This window comes from Chelon labrosus, assembly GCF_963514085.1.
Source record: "Chelon labrosus genome assembly, chromosome: 21".
In the NCBI taxonomy this organism is placed as follows: domain Eukaryota; kingdom Metazoa; phylum Chordata; class Actinopteri; order Mugiliformes; family Mugilidae; genus Chelon; species Chelon labrosus.
In genome coordinates this window covers 12,665,463-12,676,560 of record NC_140354.1, presented here as the reverse complement: position 1 = coordinate 12,676,560, position 11,098 = coordinate 12,665,463, and the positions used below count along the sequence as shown (strand labels likewise).

General features: G+C 43.2%; 2 protein-coding genes across 3 annotated transcripts; one reads left to right on the top strand and one right to left on the bottom strand.

Annotated features, from left to right (window-relative positions):
- Nucleotides 1-4,524, bottom strand: yipf2 (Yip1 domain family, member 2). Of its 2 annotated transcripts, none has more exons than XM_084571517.1 (9): nucleotides 4,456-4,524; nucleotides 4,074-4,139; nucleotides 3,694-3,851; nucleotides 3,529-3,609; nucleotides 3,355-3,442; nucleotides 2,760-2,876; nucleotides 2,501-2,667; nucleotides 1,502-1,684; nucleotides 1-1,406 (listed from the first exon to the last, which is right to left on the bottom strand). In XM_084571517.1, the coding sequence occupies exons 2-9, from the start codon at nucleotides 4,102-4,104 to the stop codon at nucleotides 1,317-1,319; spliced, it is 915 nt and encodes a 304-aa protein (XP_084427643.1). In that variant the 5' UTR covers nucleotides 4,105-4,139; nucleotides 4,456-4,524; the 3' UTR covers nucleotides 1-1,316. The 2 variants fall into 2 exon arrangements, with proteins under 2 accessions (XP_084427643.1, XP_084427642.1); XM_084571516.1 differs by having other exon boundaries at nucleotides 4,293-4,501.
- Nucleotides 4,525-4,771: 247 nt separating this feature from the next.
- timm29 (translocase of inner mitochondrial membrane 29) lies at nucleotides 4,772-7,117 on the top strand. Its single transcript, XM_084570404.1, has 2 exons — nucleotides 4,772-5,018; nucleotides 6,238-7,117. Exons 1-2 carry the CDS (start codon nucleotides 4,898-4,900, stop codon nucleotides 6,909-6,911), a joined length of 795 nt encoding a protein of 264 aa, XP_084426530.1. The 5' UTR covers nucleotides 4,772-4,897; the 3' UTR covers nucleotides 6,912-7,117.
- Nucleotides 7,118-11,098: the final 3,981 nt, after the last annotated feature.

The window sequence follows — 11,098 nt, the reverse complement described above, 5'->3', positions numbered from 1 at the left end:
AGGATGAAACATTCTAGGTTTATTAACAAAAACCCTAAATTGCATCACAGTAGGGAATAAATACCATCAGTTCAGTAGACGTAAACCTTTTCAGACATTTTCAAGAAATTTTTGATTCAAACAAAAACAACTGAAGTCATTTTTTTTTTTTTTTTTTTTTTTGTGAGTGAAGGTTCAGTTCTGAGGAGGAAGAAGAAGTGATGTGGTGCATCCAGTCCAGTCCAGTCCAGTGAAATACATTCAGAACAAAGTCCCAGCATCTGGAATGACTCCCCTTTTTACATATGTGACGGAAGCATGATGTTCGTGGGAATACTTTGACAAGATACAGTGATTATCTTGAGATACAGAGCAGAAGTCTCTAATGTAACAGTAGCTGAGTAGCAGCACTACACGTCTATGAAGCTGTAGTAAGACAACTGACAATTGATGACCATGTCCAGGTTCTTTGGTTAGTGTTCATGTCGGTGTCCAGGTAAGTATTGAACAATTTAATACAGTTTAACATCTGGAGACCTTGACCTATAGTGACAAGTTTCCAATTTAACACGTCACGTTAGGATGGTTCTTTACACGCATAATGAATATACGGAGGACCAAAACTGTCAAAATCAAACCCTATTAAATAAATAAATAAGTAGATTAATATGCTATGAAGATTAGATCTTAATTTGCTTCCATATTTATTTAACTTTATATTAAGTCATCTATTTATTTAGTTTCCATTTTCCAAGTTTTATAAACTGAACAGCAATTTAAAAAAAATAAAGTAGATGAAAACGATAACTGTAGCTCCAGTTGCACTATCCAAATGGAAGAGGTCATTGTACAGCTTTGGTCATAAGAATAAACACCCCAGAAGTGTAGATTAAAAGGGAAGCGCAAACTTGTATTGCCCAACAATAAATACATTTATCTTGCTAGTTTTCGAAGCTGAAGGACGTCGTCAGTGCGGTTCTACTGTATGATGTGTTAGCTTTCGTTGTAGTTTTTTTAGTTCTCTTTAAATGGTTAATTATTACCTTTGAAGTTGTGTTTGTGTTGCTGATGATCCCGGGAAATCACAGCGTTAAGATGCACCACATCATTAAATGTCACGGTAGCTAATTTCAGTCGACACGTGCTACTTAAGTCGAAGAAGAACCACCTCTGGGTAAATGAATCTAACAACCACACATCCCATCGCTTCATCATAGAAGCATACAGCGGCAATAATCAACATTGCCTCAGCCTGTCCGTACGTGGTTTTTTACTCTATATCTGCATGTGATTCCAGACATAACAAACCACCTTCGCTGCCTCGTCCTCTGTGTTTGTCAGTGGGGTTTGGTGGTCGCTGTTACGTGAATCGGGGTAGCCGTAGGGGTCGGTTCTGATCCATGGAGCGGCGTCTGAAAGAAGTAGAGCTGGGGGGGGCAAAAGAAAAAAAGAGCGCAATCTTCAGTATTTGGTTAAAGTTAAATGCCGTCCAAAACTGATACGAAACGGATACGTCACCAACCTTACAGCCGATTGCCAGCAGCGCGTGCAGAACCACTATGGTCGCCACCGTAGCCACCGCCGCCACCTTGGTGTCGTCGCGAACAACCGGCCAGAAAGTGATGACGAGGACCGAGCCGGAGATCACCATGGCAACCACGATCAGAGTCCAGCGCAGCCACTCGTATGGTATAATCCACAAAACCTGGAGGCGGCGAGGTTAGTGTTTGTTACTGACGTCCGCAGACTCCAACACACGTTAACAGGCCTGTAACGATTTTGTCTTCAACGTGAAATGTGAGAGACATGACGAGGAGTTTTCACCGAGAGTACGAGTAACAGCACATTGCGTTTCACCTACAGGGGGCACAACAAATGCGAAAAAGTTTATATTTCGTTAATTGGCTAATCCAGCCGGCACAATCAAGGGTCACGGCTCAGTCGGTGCATAATTATCTGTAAAATGGTTTGGCATTATAATCTCTGAAGTGATTCCCCGCCTTCTGCTCTTAAAAATGACAGTATTTTGCAAATTTTTCAAAAACAAAAATTTTTTTTTTTTACATTTAATTTGAAACCACCAGGCCAGAAATGGTAATAAGTGACACATAAAAGTAAAAATCTACGTCAAATGTTTCTCAAAGTAGATTAATAAATATCAACAGAGCTAAAAAATAAAAAATAAATAAAAATTTAGTAGCGTTTAAGTAGCAACTTCAGTATTTCCAGCTGCTTCTCCATCTACGTAATTTTCGATTGGATTGTTTGTCTTCGATGAAATTTCGGCGAACGTTTCAGTCGCCATTGTTGAAAGTGAAGCAGGAAGTAGAAACAAAAATAAACCTGACACAGCGCCAACTAGTGTTTGGGTGGGGTTTTTACAGAGCGAGCCAGACTGACGAGCGCACAAGTATAAATGGCTCGCATCGGCGTAGGCTACATACAAGGTTGCGGCTTCTATGTCCCGCAGTACGCTAAATGAGCCTTATGACCGAAAACTCAGAAACATCAATATACTCACTGAGGTGGGGATGTAGATGAAGAGGGAGTAGCCGTAAACACACACGGTCTCCAGGAACGAATAGCCGGCGATCTGCCTCTCAGTCCCTTGCCTCCAGGTTAGGAAACCCCACACGCCAACTGGTACCAGCCACGCGTACAAGAAAATCACCAACGCAGCTATCGTCACTGCCAGAAAACAAGAACGGGGCAAAGCAGAACGAGCGTGTTACGTGAACTAGCTAAGACGAGACAAACAGGTTACCGTGTGCAGGACTTACCTCTGTGGAACTGAGGTGTGTAGTGGTAGGAAGGGTTTTTCATTTCAGCGATAAGGGTGGACAGGTTTCCACTGATCGCTACCGAGAACACGAGCGTCACACAAATCCAGAAAGGACCTAGAGAAAAACATTTACATGATAATAAATTAGAACTGTTCTTGACTGCTTTCATTTAATTTTCCTCAAGATAAATCTAATTACAACCTAAACTGGGTGTTGGAAGTTTCTCTTGTTTGCATTTCAAGGGAACATAGCGGCAAATGTAAATTAATGAGATACTTTCAGTCTGTTTACTTGATTCACTTTGCGAGCGGGGGATTTCAGATGATTTTCAGGAAATCTGGATGCCCTTTAACTTTGTAAAGGATGCTTTTCTGCCAGTGTTAGATGTCTTTGGTAATTGTGTGATACTAAAAATAAGCTTAAAGTCACTTTAAACGATCACCTGCACCCGAAATACCTCAAAAAACAAACAAAACAAAACACACAAGCTTTAGGAAGTACGGCGTCTCATCCCAAAGTTACCTATGAACTTCAAGTCCAGAGAAAATTTAAAACAAAAACATGATAATTAAACGTGTCTGCACTGGCTTACCATACAGGTCTGGGTTACTCCTAAGGTAGTGTTTGATAAAGTTTCTTCCAGGTAATGGCATCACTGACCCCTTAACTCTGTCCAGGACCTGCAACACAACAGTGAGTCAAAACACAGAACGATAACAAATGCGTATTTGTCGACGCAACGTGGCTCGCGGATGTACGATCATACCTGCATTGTGTCGACATCGAAGAAAGACTGATAGTACTCGAAAGTCCAGAAGCTGCCGCTCGGCTTCTGTCCTCCTAAGAGCTGTGAGAAGAGACATCTCTAAGCTGCCGTCCAATCAAAGCCATAAAATTTAACTTGTCTGGTGCTGCACACTATTTATTTTACCTCTGAACTCTCCTCCTCACCCCCCTCATCGTCTGAGAGGTCCAGTTTCACGTCCTCTCCTCCTCCTCCTCCTCCTTCTGTGGTGGGGTTTGAGGCAGACATACTGAGAGTGGAAGCCCCCGGGTTTGCAGACAGTAGATCTGCGGCTTCCTCGAACTCTAAAGACGGACAGAGGGAAAGGCGCCAAGTCAGTACCGTAGCGGTGTATGGACTCTACTACAGATCCAGAGTGTTCTGCTACAGATCAGGCTCATTTTTAAAAGGCTGAGCATGAGGAGACAAACTGAACAAATTAAAGACGTGGCAGCTCCACCATAAATCCATGTAAGATCTACAAACTAACATTTAAATACTGATAATAGGGTCTGTTCAAGATTTACCTTGGAATTTCAGATCATTAGGACTGGCCATTGCTTCAGTGGACACACAGCAACCTCAAGCAAGACCTTAGAGAAAATAAAGGCAAGAGTCTGTCACTTCATATGTTCAAATTCAATTAATTTACCAAGAAATAATCAGTCTTCACTTTACAAAGTCAAAAAATGACAAGCTGCAATCTATCTATGCGTGGTAACTAGAATACCGTATGTTAAACCAACCTGTCCTCAGCTGGATGTCCACTCTGCTAGCAGGGGAAAGCTAATAGTAGCTAGGCAAAACGCGTCTGTTTGAACATTTGAAGAGAGCTAGCGTAAACGTGTTATAATATCACCTCTGTGGGTTTATTAAAGTTATCAAACCGATAGAAAATAACGATAATACCCTGCTAACGGCTGTCTTACACAGCTAGCGCCACCGATGCTGATTAGGCTGCTGTCACATATGACTTCCGGTACACGTCACCACGTAAACAAAGCTTTCACGTGACCAATTTCTTAAAATAAATAAATAATAATAAAAAAAAAAAAGTGAAATAAAATTATTATTCTGTATGCAATAAAATGCGACACACTGAATATGGTCTACATTTACATAAAAATGTTACATATATATATGTTATGAATTTATATTTTTCTTTCTGAAATTGCGTTCAACTGACGTAAAGCGGAACGTTGGCGAGGATGAGCGTTCTGGTCGGAAGCATAAAACCGAAGTCACCCGACAGACGCCATTTTGGCTCCATGTGAGCTCCCCCGGCTGCTTGACAACTAGGATGCCAATCCTGCTTGAAGGTTACCGGTCGTGGTGAATAACGTAACTCCAAATGGCTTCGTTGCGTGTGTCCCGGAGGATGCTCTGCGCTGCGGCGGAGACGGCGGCAGCTCCGGCGGCAGCTCCGGCGGCCGCCACCAGCCGCTGGGAAAGGCTGAAAAACAGTAAAGCGGGTGAGAACCAAGTTAGCACGTTAGCTAGTTAGTGTGAGGTTGGAGGAGCAGCTCTAAGCTAGCTCAGGTTTGACATGGAATTTGAGGCAGTTTGTCATGTTGACCAGTTTGCTAGTACTAGTGTTTATTACCTCCTCCTTATATTAGCCTTATATTAGCTATCCCACCTTATATTAGCCTTATATTAGCTATCCCACCTTATATTAGCCTTATATTAGCCTTATATTAGCTATCCCACCTTATATTAGCCTTATATTAGCCTTATATTAGCTATCCCACCTTATATTAGCCATATATTAGCCTTATATTAGCTATCCCACCTTATATTAGCCTTATATTAGCTATCCCACCTTATATTAGCTATCCCACCTTATATTAGCCTTATATTAGCAGTTGGTTGCAGTGCAGGCTCCTCTTTTGGCCAATGTCAACTCTGGCTCTAAAAATGTGGCCCTCAGAAGCCAGTTGCACCAGCTGTTCATACACAGACTCTGTAGCATCAAACTCTGATCATAAGGTTTGTCTATGTCCATGTGTGAATACTGTGAATAGATAAAAATACTCAACACACATCCCATATCTGAAAGTCATTCCTTTACTGAGCTAGCGGGTTGCAAGACAGGAAAATGCTGCACAGTAATTGAATGTCCCTAATATAATATATCGGTGCACAGCCGTTCTAAGCGTAGTAATCCAAGAGACTGAAATAATCCATATTCAACACTGACTGACGCTGCAGATGTTCCTCAATGAAGCTACCAATGAACGATACTGTAGCCTCCAGATCCACACACCCTTAAGAAACTAGTGGGCTCGGTTTCCATGCCTCGCTTCAACTTAACTCTGTTATTTTAATACAGAAATTCTTGTCAGATTGCCCGAGTATACGCTGCATCCCAATATAACAGTTCAGCAGTTTGTGATGCTGTTAAACTGGATTGAATTAAACACAAAAGTGCTCTGTAGTTGGCTGGAAGTCATTAGTCTGCCCAGCTTGAGGAGGTCGTGCAATGCTCTGACACAGTTTTTACCAATGATTTCGGCTGAACTGCAGATTCAAAAGTGAAAAGAAAGGTGAGTAAGAAGATGTACTACTACACATAGATTGACTGACTCAGGAAGTCTCAGGTCGAACAGTTGCACGTACCGTTACAACCCCTACATTGGGTACCAGATTTGAAACCATGAACCCGTCTTAAGTTTCTTCTTCTGCCTGCAGCTGTGTGGTGCCGCAGTCTCGTCTCCGACTACAAAGAGGCGTGCAAGGAGATTTTTGTCGGTGCCTGGGAGAAGCCGCTCAAAGCCTCGGTGTATGCGACCCTGCTGGGCGGCGCCGGGGCCTGCTTCTACACAAAACCCGACCGCTCGTCCTTCGAGGCCGCCCTTCTGGACCGCTCCAACCAGCTCTGCCTCTTGTCACCGTGGATTCGTAGCGCCACCTCCGACGGCTACGTCCAGAGTCTATTCAAGCTTCGTAACGAGGGCCGGCTCCACCACGCCAGCTTGGGCCTTCTTTCCGTGATGTACCACAGTGACTTCGACCCTGACGCCACTTTGTACGAAGCCCAGTGCTCCAATCTGTCAGTACCCTGGAGGGAGCTCCCTCGGAGGGTTTTAGATGTAGGCTTTGCCGGCCGCTGGTGGATCTTGGACTCAAAGATGAAGAACTATGATGTGAATGAGGAAGAATTCAAGCATCTGCCTGCATACATGCAAGCGACGTCGGCGCCCAGCGTTCAGGAGGTGGAAAGGAACGAGCGGTTGCACAAAGAGTCGTGGTTAGCGCTGACGATGGAGGACGAGGAGACGCAAACAGATGTGGTGGACAGAAAACAGAGCGTCAGTGAAGTGAGTCAAGTAAAACCTGTGGAGGAGAAACAGACTCAAGCTTAACAAGCCGAACATAGTAGTATATATTCATATAACCAGTTTCAGCTGGGAACTGTGTCCTGCTACCACAAACAAGGAACCATCTATCAAAGTAAAAGCGACTCTCTGAAATCCCTGCTTTTTGTTTGTATTTACTTCATGTGTCACAGAAAGTATTTGAAATCATTCATACCATGAACCATGTGTCAATAAATGTCATTTGTCTCTTCTTTTAACGTACAGACTTTCACTTTGCTTTTTAAGACATTTTAAGATATATAAATATAATATACATACACAGATCAGGCATAACATTATGACCACCTTCCTAATATTGTGTAGGTCTCCCTTGTGCCTCCAAAACTGTTCTGACTCATCAGAGAATGGACATGAGCCTTCTGACAGTGTCCTGTGGTGTCTGGCAACATGTTAGTGGGGGCCTTTGGGTCCTATGGGTTGAGGGGAGGGGCCTCTGTGGATCATCCCATAGATACTTGATCAGTTTGGGATCTAGTGAATTTGGAGGCCAGGTTTTTCATATTTTTTTAGTTGTTCCTAAACCATTCATGTGTGTGCGCCTGTGTCAGGCTGTATCCTGGGTTTCATTGCTATGGGGTGGGGGTGCCTGGTCTGGTCTGGTCTAGGTGGGTGCTACATGTCTAAGTAACATCCACACGAATGTCGGGTCCAAACGTTTCCCAGCAGAACATTGAATTGTCACAAGATGGTCAAGGTTAGTCACTTCTCCTGTAAGTAGTCTTAATGTTGTGGCTGATCGGTGTATGGTAAAAACATGCAGCAGTCCACAGTGCAACTTCTCATGTGGGAAGACTTTTAAAGTAGCACCACTCCAATCACAGTACAGAGGTAACTGATGATCGCCTTAACCTTTCATAATTTTATTTAACCTTTATTTAACCAGGAAAAGTCCCATTGAGTTACAGTAACTCTTCTCCCAGGGAGTCCTGGCCAAGATCCTTTCATAATTATGACACATGTATGGCAAAATTATGACATCAGTCCTCGTAATCAAGGGATGTTAGGTCAAAATCATTTTAATAATTAAATTAAGTAATAGAATTGATTTGGTTATAGTAATGTGTTGCTCATTAGGCTGCAGACCATTGCGGCCACAAAAAACAAAAACATTTTATTACTCTGATTCAGTGCTTTTTTTTTCTCAATAACACCGCCCCCTCTGTTTATGCTCTTACAGCTTGCCCTACCCTTGTTGCGCTCTCAATTAAATTTACAAGCAATTCATTTATTGGCATTGAATACACCTTTTTAAACGGATATTGGTTCCTAAACTTCTTGTCCCCATAACAGTACCAAACTGCCTCCGCTGTCAGGGGGATACGTGGTTAATCGCAAGTGCAGTGTGTCTTGCAGCTCCTCGGTAGATACCCTGAGAAGGACGGTGACTCTGACCTCTAACACTGATAACCCGACCACAAGCAGGAGGAGAATACACCATAATGAGGTCAAAGGTGACTCACGGGTGTCACTAATGTGACTCACTGGCAGGGGCTATCGGATGTCATGTGGAGGAAGTCACGGGTCAGGGGGGCCAGTCTGTGGGTTTTAAAAGCCAAGTATAATTGTTTATCGCTGAATTTCTGTCCGAGGGCGGATGGTGGGTTTAGATTTCGCCACCAGAGGGCACCCTAGTTCAAATCCATGAGCCCAGTCCCACCAGGGTTCATTGTAACAGAATGTATACACCATAATACACTGGTGTGGAACGGCAATATTATATTAGGTACAGCAATCTACGTAGGTGAAGGTAACATATTCCAGCTGCAGTGCAGTTACAGCAACTCTTAGCAATGAATGTAGAAAGGTGTCCAATAGGATGTAGCACAACCAGATATGATTTAACAAAAAATCAATTTACATCCACTGCTGCACTTGAATTATGTTAATATTGGGAGAAAAAGTGCAGCACCTTACAGGAAGAGGAGCATACTGGAAAATACTGTAAACACAGAGTGTCCAGTTTATATTTCATGCATAGTTTGTGCGTTTGCTGTGCGGGCACCTACAGGAAGGTCTCCAGTCCTCGCGGACCCCTATGGACATGGGCTAGTGATGAGATTTACGTCTTGAGGGCTCGAAAACATTGAATGGGCCCTGACAGTATTGACATGCTGAGGTTTAGCATCCCCTCGTGAACTCGGGAGGACATTTTTAATTAGCCGGTTAGCGCGATAACATCTGCTAATTAGCACTAAACACAAAGTACAGGTGATGGGGAACGCCATTCATTTCCTAGGTAAATGGTTCTGGATGAAAGGCGGTGCAGCTGGACCAAACTACTCCGTCGTGTGCGTGGCTAACATTTTATTAACGTCTACTGCTGCTTCTGCTTTCAAGCGCTTGATCAGTTGACGTACCCTTTTTGTCTGTACCGGTAGCTGTGCTCTTACATCACTTGTGGAGCTTGTGATGGGAAAGCACCTACCCACCAAAGTATGAGCTAAAACCAAACTATAAATTGAGTTAAAAAAATACAATTGATCTTTGTTCCTGCACTAAACAAAAAAAAGGGGAACTTCCTTCAACAGTTATACAAACTAGGGAAAGGTTGCTACAGTCCAAAAGCATTTAGTAATGGGGCCTAAGTATTATGGTAATCCACCCAGTATTAGTAAGAAAATGGCACTCAGACCTCGAGTTCGTAGTTTAACTTTTATTTGAAAGAATGCACCACAGTAGAAAAAGATGATCTTGCTTTGTCTCCGCGAACCCCCCCCATCCATCCACCCACCCACCCACCCACCCACCCCATCCCCCCGTGTTGCATCCTTTCAAGCTTCCTCTGTCTGCATCTCCCTCCATCTTTGCCTTATGGCCTCTATCGACCCCTGCACTCCCATCCATCGTGTCCCCTCCTCCACTCAGACAGCGGGTCTGTCGGTCCAAGGGGTCAGCGAGGGCGGTCACTGTCAGGTGGTGTTTGCAAAACATGCTTGCTTTTTTCTTTTCTTCTTTCCGTGCAAAGACGAGACTGTTGAGGGTGTTCCAAGAAGGAGCTTCGGCAAATGTCCGTTCTTACTTTCATAACTGATCTTCAGAGGTATTCCCTTTCACCTAATTGTTTGGAAACTCTTAATCACGTCCACTTTCCTGTGAGGAAATGTGGGGATTTGGGAAGTTCACTTAGGAACCGCAACAAAAGTGCTCAGTGCTTTTCTTTCAATATTACAGCATCAAGCTCTCAAGCGTGACTTCATGAACGAGGCTGACGCTGTCGCCGAGCGCTTCCTTCACCTTGTCTACACTCCAGCCCAGACAAACGAGAGCAGGAGGTGATGGAGGGTGCTGGAGGGACGGAAACAACAGAAAATGAAGGGGGTGGGGATGGATGTCTGGCCACCACGTTGACCTCATTGACCACTACAGGACCAGGCTCTTAAACACAATGGCGCACACACGTACCGAGCGACCTAATCAATATGTAACTAAGGATGGAGGGAGGATGATGGAGAGAGTGGGGGATACACTGCAGAAGATGGAGGAGGGCGACGGAAGAGTGTAAATGAAAATACATGTAGAGTGCAGCCACAAATAGAATAAAAACGTAAGGCCCAGGAACAGTAGCCTTAAAAGGCGTCTTGTGTCAGAAAGAAAATCTAACGCAAGGTGACTTTTGTAAAACACAGAGTGGGAAGCACAATATCAGCATCTCTGATTAATTAAGCTGGATTTGGCACGATAATCTCATTTCTTCAATCTACAAGAACTTTACTCAGTCCAAAAAGTTCTACATGTTTACTACTTGTTGGTAAATGTGAATATATTCCATGTAAAACACTGCAAAAACTTAAACTTCACAAGAGAAATTAATTTCTCCAAAGCCGCTGATATATTGACTACATATTCAAATATTACACATGGGAAAAGTAAGACCTCACATATGCAAACACCAACTTGGCATTAAACCAGGCCTATTTCACATCATATATCAACATGACAGAACTTTATAATCACATGACATATTTCAAGTGGTTTTCAAATATTTCATTTCGTCTATCACTTGAGACCAGTTTTCACAAGATACAGGCGAACATGATTTTGAGATATATACACATGTAAAACTTCGGTTTTCTTTTGTCAAAAGGTCATATAGCTGTGTGCCAAGTACAGTAGTATCACCGTTTCACGTTTCACAAGTAAGCTTTCAGGCGAATGCCCCCTTTTGAGGTATT

Excerpts from the sequence above, each read along its gene's own strand:
- yipf2 (XM_084571517.1), bottom strand. The coding sequence starts at position 4,104 with ATGGCCAGTCCTAATGATCTGAAATTCCAAG. Across the intron at positions 3,443-3,528 it reads TCGATGTCGACACAATGCAG|GTCCTGGACAGAGTTAAGGG; the intron begins GTATGATCGTAC and ends GTTGTGTTGCAG. Across the intron at positions 2,877-3,354 it reads GAGTAACCCAGACCTGTATG|GTCCTTTCTGGATTTGTGTG; the intron begins GTAAGCCAGTGC and ends GTTTTTCTCTAG.
- timm29 (XM_084570404.1), top strand. The coding sequence starts at position 4,898 with ATGGCTTCGTTGCGTGTGTCCCGGAGGATGCTCTGCGCTGCGGCGGAG. Across the intron at positions 5,019-6,237 it reads GCTGAAAAACAGTAAAGCGG|CTGTGTGGTGCCGCAGTCTC; the intron begins GTGAGAACCAAG and ends TTCTGCCTGCAG.